Source organism: Protomyctophum parallelum (genome assembly GCF_964188405.1).
Source record: "Protomyctophum parallelum genome assembly, chromosome: 3".
NCBI classification, from domain to species: domain Eukaryota; kingdom Metazoa; phylum Chordata; class Actinopteri; order Myctophiformes; family Myctophidae; genus Protomyctophum; species Protomyctophum parallelum.
The window spans coordinates 34,720,528-34,736,855 of NC_139698.1; the positions used below are offsets into that span (position 1 = coordinate 34,720,528).

Here is a 16,328-nt window from a genome sequence, read left to right on the forward strand (position 1 = left end):
GATGCAATTAAAGCAATGAGCACTCATCAATAAATGCTCAAGGCAATAATTATAACACTTTATGAAGCATTTCATAATGACTTATGAAGACAAGCATTATAACATTGCTAAACTGCTTGGCACTGAGTTGCATTGTAATAATGTAGCTTCATAATCACTATTATACTGTGTTATAAATAATCAAAGTTAAAATGCAAGTCACTATAAGTGTCCGTTTGTTGCTTTCAGAAAATATAAAATCTATGCAAGAACAAACCACAACATAACTTTAATTGTTTAATGGATCATAACAGAACAAATAGCCTATGTAGTGTTGGTAAGGAGGTCAAACATAGTTTTTTATCGCAGATCAGAACAGTGAGCTGAACTCTGACTCATTAATGATCCTCCTTAGCGGAACACACCAAGCTGGGAATGTTGTTAAAGTAAAACGCTTCGACCACTCAATTTTAAATGTACCCCTAAAAAAAGATAAAATCTAATCTGAATGTGCGTATATCCATCACTCGGATTTCTTATTTTGTAATATCTTGTTTGTAGCAATGAATTATTGCCACTTGGGGAAAACTGGAAGTGTTTAACTACTTGAATAGTGTTTACCCCTATTCTGAAGAAATAGCAGAACTACAAGGTAACAACATGTAGCAACGCTGAGCTTGTAGATATATTTCTGGCGAAGACTTGCTTGGGAAACAAGAGCAGACCAAGTACAGTTGCAACTCCGGTCTGTTTCACTAAGAATAGATTGAGGGTTTAAGTGTTTAAAATCTCCCAGCTGCAAGGGACAGAACAAACTTTGGCAGACGCACGAATGAGGGCACAAAGCGGGTCAGCCAGGAGGGAGATGAAACTTGTTTCAGGAGAAATTTTAAGGACAAATAATCAACCACTTTCCGACCATTAATGTCTCGTATCCCATAGCGCCTTGCAATGTCACAGTTCATCAGTACTTTCCCCGTCATTGACATGAGCTTTTTGTCTTTCGCCAGGGCTACAATGCACTTCCCACTCAGCTCTGTGGATTCTCCATTGGCAAACATTTGCTTTATCTGAGGATCCACACTCATGGAGGTGTCCTCCAGTACAAATTTAGTAATCAGTTCTGTCTGCACTGGCCCGGGCCACAGGCTGACCGAGGCCACCCCTCTACTTTTCAGTTCAACGGCAGTGTCTGCTGCTAGCCTGTCACAAGCAGCTTTACCAACGCCATAGGGCACATTGAAGAGATACCGCAGCCCTCCCATGGACGAGATGACAACAATCAAGCCTCGGCCCTGTGCCACCATTAACCGTGAGGCATACACAGTGCAGAAGTAGTGGCCTCGAAGACCTGTGTTATTTATGATATCCCACATGGATGGTTCAGCCTCCCAGAACGTCTTTCCCATATTCTGAAATACAACCGGCACACCAGCATAGGCGTTGTTAACAAGGATGTCTAGTCTCCCGTTTTGTTCCCGTTTGATCTGTTCGAACAGTTTGTCAATGTCTTCATCCTTCGAGGAATCACAGATCACCGGAACACATGTCCCACCCCGTTCCTTGACCTCTGCTGCGGTGAGTTTGAGCGTCATCTCCTGGCGACCTGTAATGTAGACCGTAGCCCCGGCTTCTGACAATTGTAGAGCTATTCCCCTGCCAATGCCCCGGGAGGCCCCTGTCACCAAACACACCCAGCCTGAAAGGGACATTTTTACCTGGTGGTCACGTTCCTTGGTGCATGTAATGTCAACAGAACTCCTCCTATGAATCGTCTAGCGGCCTATACCTCAAAGATTTTTGTGGTCTACTAAGTTTATTAATACTTGTTTACCTTGAGTCAAATAAAAGTTGGAGTGCAAACATTTTTGTAACATTATAGCTTTTATATTGGAGTATTGCTACTTTCGCTTAAATAAAAGCATCTGATCATTTATTCCCACACTGTGTAATACTGATGACATCAGGGATCTCCATACATGGACATGATAAAAGGGACACATACAGACAGATAGAGATGTTTGGTTACGGTTCTGACAGAGTACTGAGTGGCAAAACACTATTTTCTGGCCTTGACAGCCCATACATCCAAACTGAAAAGTCTTATTGTATTAAACAATGTTAAACTCACTTTGCCACTCAATTTCCCAATCGATTTGCCATTCACTTTATGCATGGGCATGCCGTATAGTGACAAAGCCCTGGACCGGAAGTTCACAGAATGCACTGAAACTCTAGCGGAGACGAGTACAGGCATGAACAAACATACTTTTTTAATGACTGTGAACTTGGTAAAAATCACACCCATATAAATTGAGGGGCGCTCTTGTCGGCGTACATCATCCAATAAAAAACTAATATACTTCTTCATCAATTCATTTGTCAATTTATGTTATTATCTTTTAACCATGATACAATGTTTAAAACAACTCATATTGTGATCATGTAAGATGACAACTGAATTTGTGTGATTGATATATATATAAGCCCCGAGCTGTTGTGCTCAGAAAAGCCAATTTGCTCAGACACATATTGTATGACGTAAATTCAAATGTGACACGTGTAAGGACAAAAAGTTGTATATACTGTAGGAGAAAAAAAATCACACACGTGTGAAGTGAGGGGCTCTAATATATGAAAGTCTAACTCATGTTGCTATGATTGGGTGATGTTGTAAAACAAACGGTGTCAAAACAAATAAATTATCTTTATTGTATTGGCATTTAATGTTTGTGTTAGGAACAAGATGACGTAAATTGTCTCTTTGTTGTTAATGGCGTTTAATTTTTGTGTTTGCACCGTTTGTTTTACATCACCATTACATCACCATATCACCATGAGTTAGACTTTAATACATTAGCGCCCCTCACTTCACACGGGTGTGATTTTTAAAACAAAATTTTACTAAAAACAAAATTAAACCTGTATACTCAATAATCAATTTGGACAAATGAAAGAAAACATCACAGATATTCTGATACCTTGTGTTCTGATTTGCAAACAATATAATTATATTGACGTCTCGAAAGAGCATAATAATAGTTTCTGCAATGCTGGTTTCTGCAATGCTGGCTCTCAGTTTTTGAGCAGGCAGTATTAAGTATCACGAGAATTTTGCGAGTGAATTAAATCACTTTATTTTATATCGTTTTTGAGGGGAGCTTGCCCCTCCTATGCATAGCTTTGTGTGTGTGTGTGTGTGTGTGTGTGTGTGTGTGTGTGTGTGTGTGTGATTCTTTGCCCCTTTGGTTTTACAATGCCTATTGTGGGGCGGCAGTGGCTCAGAGGTAAGAACCGCAAGGTTCCCAGTTGGAACCCGGGCTTCCCCAGAGTTAGTGTCGAAGTGTCCTTGAGCAAGACTTGGTGCCTTGCATGGTTTCCTCCGGCAACGGTGTGTGTGAATGGGTGAATGCCACACGCCTTGGATAAAGGCGCTATATAAATGCACCATTCACCATTTTATGTTTATTTTATGTTGTAATGCATTATACATTTACATTTATAAGTCACTACAATGTAAGTGGTCATTGGGTGTAAGTAAGGTTTTAACATTCCTGGAGCTGTAGCTGTTGTTCTTGTTTAAATGTAATTGTATGCTTTTTCACTTTACTTAAAGCGCCTAATGATATTGGTTGTGCTGAAGAATCGATAGTCTTTCTTCAGCAGTTCTTTGGGATGGTTGAGGTGGCACTACACTACAGTATCACACCACTGCCATATAAAGCAGCCGTTAAGCTGCTGTATAGTTCTATAGAGGTTTTCTAACTTAATTCAGTTCTGATGGTTCTATATCACACCATTTGACAAAGGTGCTATATATACTGTAGCACTAAAACAGATTTTTGTTGCTGTGGTGTAGACGTTTTTGTTTTGTGTGTGCTTCTTTTCTGTCTGCATTCCTTATTCTGGAATCTTACTATTTCCCCCCTTAACGGGTGCCTGGAGAACAGGTTTTTGAGAGACATAATTTGGAGATTCATTCCTAATCCACCAGCATCCACGTTAGTGACATCATAGCTGTCAGACTGCAGGACAGGACAGCTGGGTAGGCTGCCTCCACTCATCAGTAAAGAAGACTCACACATATGTACAAAAAAGTGCACACATGTATTGTACTAGTAAACACAACCACATGCACACACATGGACAGGTAGACGCCCGTATGCACGCAGTTGCTTTGTGTCAACATCCGGGTGATATTACTGCAGGTGTACAGAGTGTGGTATAGCGAACATGCAGGCTGCCATGCACATACTGTATTCCCTGCTCAAGGAGCACCGTCTCATAACTATAAAAATCCAAATCACAAGGTGAGAGTGATACTGTACAGATGAGCAGAGAATAGACGCACGCACGCGCACGCACACGCACACGCACGCACTCATTACCCATGCATGTACTCTACATTCACTTCACCCCCCCCCCTGTGTCTCGCTTTGCTTTATCCTATGAAGCCAGATCCTGTTTTTCATTTCAGAGGCTTTTGTACTCAGCTGGTCTCATTTCTGTGAGAGAGTGGTGCAGTAGCTCTGGCAGCAGCAGCATAGAGACATGTCAGTGGAGGGCTGTTAATGTGCAGTACGTGCTTCCACTATGCTCAAGGGATGCATCCCTGGTCAGTCGCCTTAACTCTGATGTAAATTTGCCTAATTTATACTTAGTTACGCACACAAATGCTATTCTCTCTCTCTCTCTGTCCCGCCCTCCCACTCTCTCTCTCTCTCTCTGTCTCTCTCTCTCTCTCTCTCTCTCTGTCTCTCTCCCATTTCTTTCATCTGCAGAGAACTTCCTTCCAAGAGTTATGCTTCTTTTCTTTTTTCTATTTTGCCTCCTGCACCCGCTGGAGAGACATTCATTTCTAACAGGACGCGTCGTGTATCTTTTTACGGGTGTTAGCTCGTAGATTTTGTAGATGTGCAAGACAAGTGGTTGGACACAGTGCAAAGCGTGTTATACATTCCTCTGCAGGAGAGATCATTCAGGATAATGATAAAGGATCTGGCTCCGGAGGTCAAACTGTATTCATCATTCCTCATAACCACAGCTGGTTGCGTTTTAGTGCTTCCGCTGCAGCTTTTATGGGAGGGATGGTCTCTGTGTCAAAGCAGTGAAAACTATCGGTCCTCCAGGTTGTTGGCCTTGTGACAAATGCTCATTGGTGCATTTTGTGTTTTATAGCGGCTTCTACGGTAGGAAGCCTCAAGTGCAGGCCTTCTTCATTCATTGTTCCCCTTCTGCATGACAGAGTGGAGCCGTTTGTGGAGCTGCCTCGGCTTCATAACTGTGAACACACATGGGGGAACAGAGAGAAATATTATGCTATTTCCATACTTGCCCGTCCTGACTGTTCCTTGGCTGTTGCTCTCTCGTTGCAGGCGACTCGGCGGGCACCTGTGGGGACCCCGGCACGCCCGCCCATGCCAGCAGAGAGGCGGGCAACTTCAAGCTGCGCAGCAAAGTGCGCTTCACCTGTGCAGTGGGCCACACACTGTACGGCTCGGCAGAGAGGATCTGCTTCCCCAACGGGACCTGGTCCGGTCGACAGCCCTTCTGCAAACGTGAGGGGACTTTTGAAATGCCTGTGTAAAAATTACATGTGTGTCAGACAGCTGTGATACAAAGGAGGATAGGAGCTGCAGGCAGGTTGGATTGTAAATTCTTTGTATATATTTTTTCAACAAATGAAACAAGCACACTCGAGGTGGTGAAATTGTGGGTGTTTTGCACATGATCGATCTCTCAAGCACACACACACACACACACACACACACACACACACACGCATGCATGCACGCACGGTCAAATGTTCACAAACACAGTTCTGCACCAGATGGATAAGTACCTCTTTGCTGCAGTCTGGTATTTTCCGCCAGCACATGGTGCTGTTCATAGCCTCCAGATCTCCAACCAAAGAGGGGAAAGAAATTCCATTAATTACAAAGACCTAAAGCCAAGTTCCTTTTTGTAATGTGATAAATGAATCATTTCGGGTTTTGAAGATATTGCTTCGCGGTGAGCCAGCGCTACTTGGTGCATAAATTAGCCCCAGGGGTCAACAGGATATTGAGGGGAGAACAGTTTGGTGAAATTGTCTATACTGTCCAGCTTGGCACAAAACCAATGCCATTTTTAATATGACAGGACAATGTACAACTAGACCCTCAGTGCTCCTATGTCTGCCTCTCCCTCACCCTGTCTCTCTTTCTTTCTGCCTCTCCCTCTCTCTGTCTCTCTTTCTTTCTGCCTCTCCCTCTCTCTGTCTCTCTTTCTTTCTGCCTCTCCCTCACCCTGTCTCTCTTTCTTTCTGCCTCTCCCTCACCCTGTCTCTCTTTCTTTCTGCCTCTCCCTCTCTCTGTCTCTCTTTCTTTCTGCCTCTCCCTCACCCTGTCTCTCTTTCTTTCTGCCTCTCCCTCTCTCTGTCTCTCTTTCTTTCTGCCTCTCCCTCTCTCTGTCTCTCTTTCTTTCTGCCTCTCCCTCTCTCTGTCTCTCTTTCTTTCTGCCTCTCCCTCTCTCTGTCTCTCTTTCTTTCTGCCTCTCCCTCTCTCTCTTTCTTTCTGCCTCTCTCTCTCTGTCTCTCTTTCTTTCTGCCTCTCCCTCTCTCTCCCTCTCTTTCTTTCTCATTCAACTCATATCATTTCTCCCGATCCATCTTGTCATCATTGTCATTCCGCATCTTGCTATTGGTCTCTGACCTATAGGTATTTTTGAGTGGTGCAACCACTCCAAAGAACAGCAATGTCCGTGTTCACCTATATGTGTTCACCTATGTGTTCGTGTGACGTTAATGAGCACCAGTATATGACTATGAGTACCAGTAGGGGCGCTGACACACCAGTGATTTTTTTAACAGACAGCTGAACTTCTTGTTGTCGGTCCAGGATCTAAAGACGTGTCCGCTGTTAAAGTCCAGCCATCTGTTATGTATGGACTGCTGTAATCTCTAGAAAACAGTAAATATGATTGTTCAGCTGAATATCTCGGCCATGATGCCATCCAGGCCTTCTGCGATACTTTGTGTATGTCTGTCGTCTTGTTTGATATGAATTATGCAACGATTGAGTCATACAATCGACATGGCTTACATTAGCTTATCTCTGATCCGTACATGTCTGAGGTCGGGCATGAATATTCAAATCTGTGTGAGTGTGTGTGCGTGTGTGCGTGCGTGTGCGTGCGCGTGCGTGTGCCCGCCTGTGAGTGTTCCGATGTGTGTCTGACATCTGGGTGCAGGAAATTGCGCCTGTGCCTACATTTCCGTCTCCTGCTGAAATCACTATTTCAAATTTTCCAGACAATTAGGTGATTGAGAGGGTAAATCAATTTAGTAATGAAACATTATTTCGAGCAGAGAGAAAACACTTGAAACAAACCCTGTACTTTTCTCCCTCGGGATTCAGCATGAAATGATCCAGTCAGGCGGAATGTCCCATAAATGGTGAAAAGAGTTGATTTAGATTGGCTCTGGTCATTGTTTAAGGCTTTTTATTGAAATCAAATGAATGCTGTTCATTCAGTTGTTCTTGTGGTTACACGCATGCACGTGCGCACAAATGCACACACACACACCCCCACACACACACACACACACACACACACACACACACACACACACACACACACACACACACACACACACACACACACACACACACACACACACACACACACACACACACTCACTCACTCACACAAGCTGCAAATGTCATCATATTTTCATATTAAGATATGTACAATTACATAGTTACAAAGTTTACAAAGTTTTCCCTTATTTTTGCACATCACAAACATACAATGACAGGACAAACACATCCCCTCCCATTTGGTTAGGCATAGTGACCAAGAGTGAGTGATCTACTTGACCACTAGTGGATCAGTTGTCCAGCCCACCCTCCCATGGGTCCTGGGGGAGGCAAAAAAGAAAAAGGGAAATAAAATAAGAAATTTAAACAAGAAAAAAAAAAGTAGGCTAATAGATAAAAATGCATAATATAGCCTACCCATAGCCCTCCTTTGACATTGTGAGATGTAAGGTAGTTATGGCTGATCGCTCGGGAGTGTTTCCAAGTTGATGTAAAGGGTTGTCATCCAGCATGGAATTTTCTCGACTGAGCCTCTAATTGTGAATTTAAAAATTTCAAGCTTAAGAAAAAACATCGTCTAGGTGGATATAGACGGAGGGGAGGATGATTTCCACATGAGCAGAATCCTCCTTCGTTCCATGAGAGAAGAAAATGCTGTAACAATCGCCCTATGTGTCTTGTGTGTGTGTGTGTGTGTGTGTGTGTGTGTGTGTGTGTGTGTGTCGCATGCGTGCGTGCGAACTTCGTGACAGTGGTGCATTACATTGTATTTTGATTTGAAATAAATAATAAATTATTATTAACGAAAAACATCTAATACTATTTTAAATTGGTCTAGTAAAGTTAGTATCAGAAGCAGCAACCATGCAGAGCTATACCAATCAGATTAAATAGGCTATAAGCCTTAAACGTTTGACAAGCAATATAAAAAATCGCAAACGGGTAGATATAGCCGCGACGAGTCACGTTCTGCCGCGACGAGTCCAGCTCACGCCACAACGGATTCTTTACACCGAGCCGAGTCCCGTTCTGTCGCGACGGAAAATAATAGTCAACATATTACGTCGCAAACGGGTAGATATAGCCGCGATGAGTCCGTTCTGCCGAGACGAATTGATATTTACGCCAGGACGTACTCGAATATACGTTGCGACGGAAGAATATAGGTCGCAACGTACGTCGTCCGTCGTGAATGGATTTCGCTCCACCTGCAGGATCGTAGGAATAGGGTTTGTATTATTTATATAGAGATGCAGCAAGTGTGTATTGTCAAACAACCGGTGTACACTTAAATCAATGCACTTGACAAAGTGTGTCTGTCCCTGTCACTCTCCCTATACCATAAAGAAATGAACAGGTAAACAAACTGAAATCAACAAACACTTCTCATTCAAAACCCCTCCCTCCCCAAACAAGTCCCGACGCTCTCTGCGTCCTGCGCCACAACGTTTACAACAAACAAACAAAACAATCAACAACACGCCCAAAGTCAAGTGTACAAAACCGCGCTTTGTATAATTAAATAAATAATAAAGTCCGTGTCCTCTTCCTTAAATGGACGCGGCGCTCCCGCGATAGTCTTTAGCAGTTCCTTAGCCAAAACAAAGAGCTCCTCCGTTCTGATTGACTAAACAAACAAATGGGGTATTCCAACAGAAAGCTTTTGGTTCGATCTCACCGGTATAGGTAGTTCTAACTCCGTTGGTAGAAAACCATCGACCATGCAGATTCCAATCCAAACGCCGATCACCCGACGGCAGCGGCAATTAAGCGGTTGCTCAATTCCCCGACGGTCCCGACAGTTCTGTTGTTAAAGGCTGCAGATAGCGCGATCAAACTTCGTTCGTTAATCCGACTGCTACCTGGCGCTCCTCTTCCCCCGTTTAGGCCTACACACTCATTCCTATGTTTCCCCCTGTTCCCCGTGTGTCACTTCCTCCCTATGTAACCTTGTGTGGGTGGCGACATCAGTCTCTGTCACCTGTCACTCATCACTGTCCGAGCCCATTACCATTCTTTAAAGATATTTTTTTTTGCGGCTTACGCCTTTATTGATTTTTTAAGGGATAGAAAGTAGGCTGACAGGAAACGGGAGAGAGATGGGGGGATGACATGCGGTAAAGGCCGTGTCGGGTCCGGGAGTCGAACCCGCGGCACACCGCGACTGGATCACCAGTCCGGTGCCCAGACCGTTACGCTACGGCCTGGGCCTACCATTCTTGTGAATAGGAGAGAATACTATATCACACACAGTCAGCATCACACGTTATATTTCTTTTCATAAATGATAACATGCATAAGAAGGAAACCAAAGTAGAAAAACATTACAATGTGCTTCGTCACAGTCCCCCCCCCCCAAGCTGGAAGCTGTTCTTCAAGTCCTACCAACGTAGGGTTTGAGGTTGACCACATTACGAGTTTGTGTCTACTTTATTGTTGTCCCTCCATTTCACACGGTAATTATTAGGGGCCTTTCTGACTCGTCGCTACGGCTGAACCTAACCATCTAGGGGGCACTAGCCTCGACGAGCATACCTCAGATGCTGTTGAAGGAGGGTATACTCTCGCCCAGCCCAAACCGTCTGTCCGGAACAGGCCTATTCCGCCAGGCACTACACCATTTGGCTTTTCCAGACTGAGAGTTTCCCGCCCTTCGTGGAATTTCTTTTACCATAGCCCACTTGGAGTTGTAGTCAAGTGTAACCACCAGTACGGTGTTCCCTTTCGTACTCCTCGAGACCGGCCCGGTCGGGTCGTTCCCGAGGGCCTCTCCTGCTTGGTCTACTTGAGCGGGCGGTAACCTGTGGGGCGGCTTACAATCCACCGGCTTGCGTTGCTGACAACCATGGCATCCCTCCACGTAGTCCCACACATCCTTGCGGACGGTTGACCACCAGGATGCTTCAAGGACTCGAAGGAGCGTCTTGAGTCTACCAGGATGACCACAGTCGTGGAAATGTCTCAGGACACAGTGGACCAAGCTGATGGGCACCACCACCTGAAATTTCCACCCAGAGGACTTGGTCGGCTGCCTTCGATACAGGATCCCCCTAACTTCCTCGAAGCCTGGGCGGCCCGGTCGCTGGTCGGTCTGGTCCAGATGTTCGAGTAGACCTCTGACCTTGGGATCTGCATGCTGAGCCCTGCCTAGACCAGCCGGAGTTAACTCCGGTGGCCACCTCTTGGACGGGCACTTCACCTCAGGTGGGGCCCTTAGGCTTCGGGGTCCTGGAGTGACACCGTCACCGCCTCTCGGTGCTGGTAACTCCCCCTTCACCTGCTGCACAACGTTGACATTTGCGCGTGTCCCCTGAGCTCCACTCCGTGTCGCCTTCTTGGGTCCTCCGTCACCGCATGGTCGTTGAGCCTTCTTCGTGCCGGCGGGCAGGCCACGGGAGGCCGGATGGTGGGGAGTACTAGTGGGACACCCTTGAGGGTTATGGGGAGTATGGGAGCTTGGGCGAGATGTTTTGGCTCGTTTTGGTTTCGACACCTCACTGGCCCCTTTTTCATCAATCCTCCTAAAACACTCAACCAGTCCTTTCTGCAATTGTTCAACTGAGGTTTTGATTAGCGTTCCCATCTCGACCATCTCGCGATCGATGTAATCCCTCAGAGACATTTCCCTACATATAGTACTGTCCATAGCTTCCTTAAACTGGCGCTGCACACACTGAACTCGGTCACCAAAGGCTTGCAACCTGTTCTCAATGCAGGCCTGATCTTGCTGTACTATAAAAGTAGTGCCCCCACTTTGCTCCATTGTGTTTCTCCTTTTTTTTCTCTGTTTCTCTTTTTTTTTAAAGTAAAAGTTCAAAGTTAATTTTGACAGTGTACTTTTGTTTTACGTTGTATAACAAACACCAGACCAAGCTCTCTCTATTAAATGTATATCCCTAGATCCCCGTATGGGCCACCACCTGTAACAATCGCCCTATGTGTCTTAAGGCAAATTATTAACTAAGGAAAAATAAACAACAGGATCGTAGGAATAGGGTTTGTATTATTTATATAGAGATGCAGCAAGTGTGTATTGTCAAACAACCGGTGTACACTTAAATCAATGCACTTGACAAAGTGCGTCTGTCCCTGTCACTCTCCCTATACCATAAAGAAATGAACAGGTAAACAAACTGAAATCAAACAAACAAACAAGTCCCGACGCTCTCTGCGTCCTGCGCCACAACGTTTACAACAAACAAACAAAACAATCAACAACCCGCCCAAAGTCAAGTGTGCAAAACCGCGCTTTGTATAATTAAATAAATAATAAAGTCCGTGTCCTCTTCCTTAAATGGACGCGGCGCTCCCGCGATAGTCTTTAGCAGTTCCTTAGCCAAAACAAAGAGCTCCTCCGTTCTGATTGACTAAACAAACAAATGGGGTATTCCAACAGAAAGCTTTTGGTTCGATCTCACCGGTATAGGTAGTTCTAACTCCGTTGGTAGAAAACCATCGACCATGCAGATTCCAATCCAAACGCCGATCACCCGACGGCAGCGGCAATTAAGCGGTTGCTCAATTCCCCGACGGTCCCGACAGTTCTGTTGTTAAAGGCTGCAGATAGCGCGATCAAACTTCGTTCGTTAATCCGACTGCTACCTGGCGCTCCTCTTCCCCCGTGTAGGCCTACACACTCATTCCTATGTTTCCCCCTGTTCCCCGTGTGTCACTTCCTCCCTATGTAACCTTGTGTGGGTGGTGACATCAGTCTCTGTCACCTGTCACTCATCACTGTCCGAGCCCATTACCATTCTTGTGAATAGGAGAGAATACTATATCACACACAGTCAGCATCACACGTTATATTTCTTTTCATAAATGATAACATGCATAAGAAGGAAACCAAAGTAGAAAAACATTACAATGTGCTTCGTCACAATGCGATAGCATAAGCCTGGTTGGATTGTAAAATGAATGTGTCCGTCTAGGGACCCCGAAGATGGCAATAAGAGGGCATTTATTTTTCAAAGTGACCCAAAATGTGTATAACGTGTTTGGAGCAGGAAAATAACCTATATGACTATGGTCTACAGGGACGTAGTTACATCGGTCACGTCTATGGTTCACGTTATCTCAGCTAGTTTGGCTTTGGAGTTTGGAGATGTATGGAATGTAATGAAATGTATGGAGATGTAATGAAAGACGTTAAAGATACAATATTTGATGGATCCTTAACCACTTAACCTTAGCAACCCTATTTTTTGAATATTGGCAATAATGTAATCAGATCACAACACAACACGTCACAATGCATTGCGAGTTTGTAGATGTATTTTCAAAATAATTTAGAAACATTTTGTGGTTAAGTGGTTAAAGCATTTTGCAAACTGCACCAGTCATCTCTCAGCGGCTTGGGGAATCCCAAGGAAATCGATTACTCTTTCGCAAATTCGCACCTCTGACCTTTACCTCCTCTCTTCTCTCCATTGCAGCGGTGCATTGTGGGAACCCGGGTACGCCAACTCATGGCCGTGTTTCCCGCCTTGACGGTACCACCTTCTCCCACTCCATTGTCTATTCGTGTATGGAAGGCTATGTCCTCACAGGCATGCCCACGCGCCAGTGTCTGGCCAACGGCACGTGGTCCGGCACAGCTCCCAACTGCACATGTACGTATATCATACAGAAATAGAAACAGAAAGTGATGTTATTTCCTTCTGAGTTATGATACACCTACCTTGGCTTGCTTTATCATTTCTGCATTGTGAAAAATGAATGAGGCGCTCTCACCAGTCTCCCCACGCTGTCAAAAATAGACCATATCTGGCCTGGATGGGACGTGGTCTGGCACAGTACCACACAACAATATGAGAGTCTGAGAGAAGAGAATGAGATGCTACTGCACAGTGAAATCCTCAGTGTTAATTTAACTCCAGGTTAAATTAATACTGATAATGTTACTGTGTGCCTCAATACATTTAGCTCAGACTGTGACATTATCTGGAAGAAATTGGATTCTTCCATTTGGAAGAAATGGAAGAAATGGGATTTGTCATCGTTGCCAGAAATAGAACAACAATTAGAGAAGAAAAGAAAGTGGTGCATTTGGCACCACACCTCTGACGGCTGTCGTATAAGCTCTCTCCGCCTCCGGAGAGAGCAGTATAGTATGTGGCCCAGTGTATGTCACTGAGCATGACTTTACACTGTGCCAATAAGCAGCACCATGCTGTTTCTTCAATCAGACTTTGCTCTTGCAAGATGCTCTTTCAGTGAAGTAAATACATTCTTTATCAATGGCAATAAACCCCCCTCTCTGAATAAATTAAGCCAAACGGAACAGGCCTAGAGGAAAGGGGAGGCTCTAACTGATCAACAGCAGTGGTAAAATACCGCCTCAGATTTCAAATGGCATATAAATCTTGCAGTCTCCCTCTAGCTCGCTCTCAGCAAGGCGTGAGGACTGTCAAGACAGTTTTTATCACCCGCATCCCAGCAAATGAGCCCTGTGGTAATTAAGGAGCATGTCGATCTATATTCAATTTACACCAGAATACCTATTAAACAAAATTACATATTTTCTTCTCTTTGAGCATAATCATATTCCCTCTCCTGCCCTGTCTTGGTTTTGTTGGTTGAATCTCAAAAAGAAGATGAAATGGTGTGTGCCGATTTTCAAGGGTGGAATGAGCGAGCCTATGGATGTGATGCAATGTGACGCATGCGCACATAGACACGCAGAGAGAGACAAAGATAGATGGTGGAGGGAGATGGCTCTATTAAAAGGAATTACTCCGATTAGACATGCAGAGAGAAGCAGGATTTCTACTTACAGTAGTTGTACACGACACAATGAACAACCAAGTATATCTCAGGCTGGATCACATATCTCTCCTCCCTATATGTTGTGACCTGGCCGTCACAGTCCCATGGCCTGTACCACCCTGTAGTGTTGATTTTGATGACTAAAACTATGACGAAAAATGTTCGTCGACTACCTTTTCACTGAGGAAAACAAAATAAAAACAACAGGCTATGATGACAAAAACTAAGAATATAAAATAAAATATATACTGACAATTTTGTCAACAAATACAAACTAAAAACTGGAGCTCTGCTCTCCTTGCAGTCCTTTGATTGTGTAAAGTTAACACTGCATAATATTTTAGTGCCTGTTCAGGGACATCTAAAAACCTGAGAAACCAGGATTGGCTCAATATGCCTGCATTATGGGTGACGATCATTTTCACAGTTCAATGATTATCGATCGTCTAGGTTACTGGATCAAAGTCACACAGCGTTCTGCTGTGTGTGTGTGTGTGGGGGGGGGGGGGGGGGGGCGTAAAGATGCCTGGTACTTTAAGTTTATTGTTTCAGCATTATTATGCTTTATTCTTCAGATAGGAGAGTGGGGATAGACAGAAATCCAAGGGCACAGAGATGAGAGATATGCGGTGACAGTCAGATTCAAATTCAGGTCCACGCGGCCCAAAGGAGCATGGTCTGTGCACTAACTGGATCTTTATGGAGTGGAGCATGGAAGCTGTCAAACCACCGTCGGGTATAAAATTAGAATATTATATGGAGAGACTATTTGACCGACCACTTTAATTGCTTCTGTTGACTTTATTGTTTTCTCTCCCCCTCAAGTATTTGCTTCTCTACTAAAATAGTCTGTCTGCCTGTCTCTTTGTCTTACCTAGCTACCGGTACTCTGCTTGTTCAGAATCTCTTGAGACACTTTTTAATTGATACCAATTGAACATTTCATCACCATATTCATGCCAGCTGCTTCCATCTGCATTTGGAGATACTCACCATGCTTAATTGAAGCGAATGTGTGTGGTTGTAATGTATTAACCTGTGTCTTCCAAAGCTACAAGCACGCACGCACGCACGCACGTACGCATGCGCGCACACACACGTGCACACACACACACGCACACACACACACACACACACACACACACACACACACACACACACACACACACACACACACACACACACACATGGACTCAGGGCTAAAGAGACAGCAGGCTTTGTCAGTTTCTATTTCCCATCATTGTGATAATCCAAGATCCCCAACTGAGTGAACAAAATCGTGATTGCATTCAAACCTCTCTGGACAGTTCTGGGTCTTGTCATGAAATAACCCTTCAGTGGAAATGCAAAAGTGCAATTTTCTTAGAAAATGTGGCTCTCAGGCATCTTGCATAAGTAGGCACTCCATGGACTGAAAACTACTGTATACAGTCTTTTGCTAGATGTCAAAAGAACTATCACTCAAAATGGAGCCTGGAGAATTTCACAAAATTGGATGAACTCCCTAGAATACCCCAAAATTCCTTTTCGACACATGGTATTTCAATAAGCAGAATTATATATGTATAGAATATAGAATATGCAGGATTGAGCATTTAGAGAACACAGAATGCAATTATTTCTTCTGACACCTATAGCAAAATAACACGACCCTATATAGCCCACTACACACAGGCCATAGTTAGTTGGATATCCTCCCCTCCAGCCTTCTCTTGTGACCTCACCGTTTTGAAAATCTGAATGACAGCCAACTCGCCGATTGCACATCACTCATTAAGTATTTCTCATTTCTGCCTGGCCCTGATAGTGATTACCTGCGGTGACCCGGGCGTTCCGGCCAGTGGGCTTAGGTTTGGCGATGACCTCACTGTGGGCCAGAATGTGACATTCGCATGCCAACCAGGATACCTGATGGTAGGAGGCGACAGCACCGTTGTGAGAACCTGTACCAACAACGGCACCTGGAGTGGCACTATGCCAGCATGCCAAGGTAAGGCTGAC

At 44.4% G+C, this 16,328-nt stretch overlaps 2 protein-coding genes across 2 annotated transcripts in view; one reads left to right on the top strand and one right to left on the bottom strand.

The window, feature by feature from the left end:
- The window catches only part of LOC310855938 (CUB and sushi domain-containing protein 3-like), a gene marked incomplete at its 5' end in the record, with an annotated part of 374,665 nt that overhangs the window by 313,240 nt on the left and 45,097 nt on the right, over window positions 1–16,328 (top strand). The window contains 3 exons of the mRNA XM_083761135.1: window positions 5,355–5,537; window positions 12,995–13,171; window positions 16,135–16,317. Coding sequence (XP_083617261.1) covers window positions 5,355–5,537; window positions 12,995–13,171; window positions 16,135–16,317 — 543 coding nt within the window. The remainder of the gene's footprint in view (window positions 1–5,354; window positions 5,538–12,994; window positions 13,172–16,134; window positions 16,318–16,328) is intronic.
- LOC310855939 (dehydrogenase/reductase SDR family member 1-like) lies at window positions 762–1,691 on the bottom strand (the record flags this gene model as incomplete). The annotated part of the gene is made up of 1 exon (XM_083761136.1): window positions 762–1,691. The coding sequence occupies one exon, from the start codon at window positions 1,689–1,691 to the stop codon at window positions 762–764; it is 930 nt and encodes a 309-aa protein (XP_083617262.1).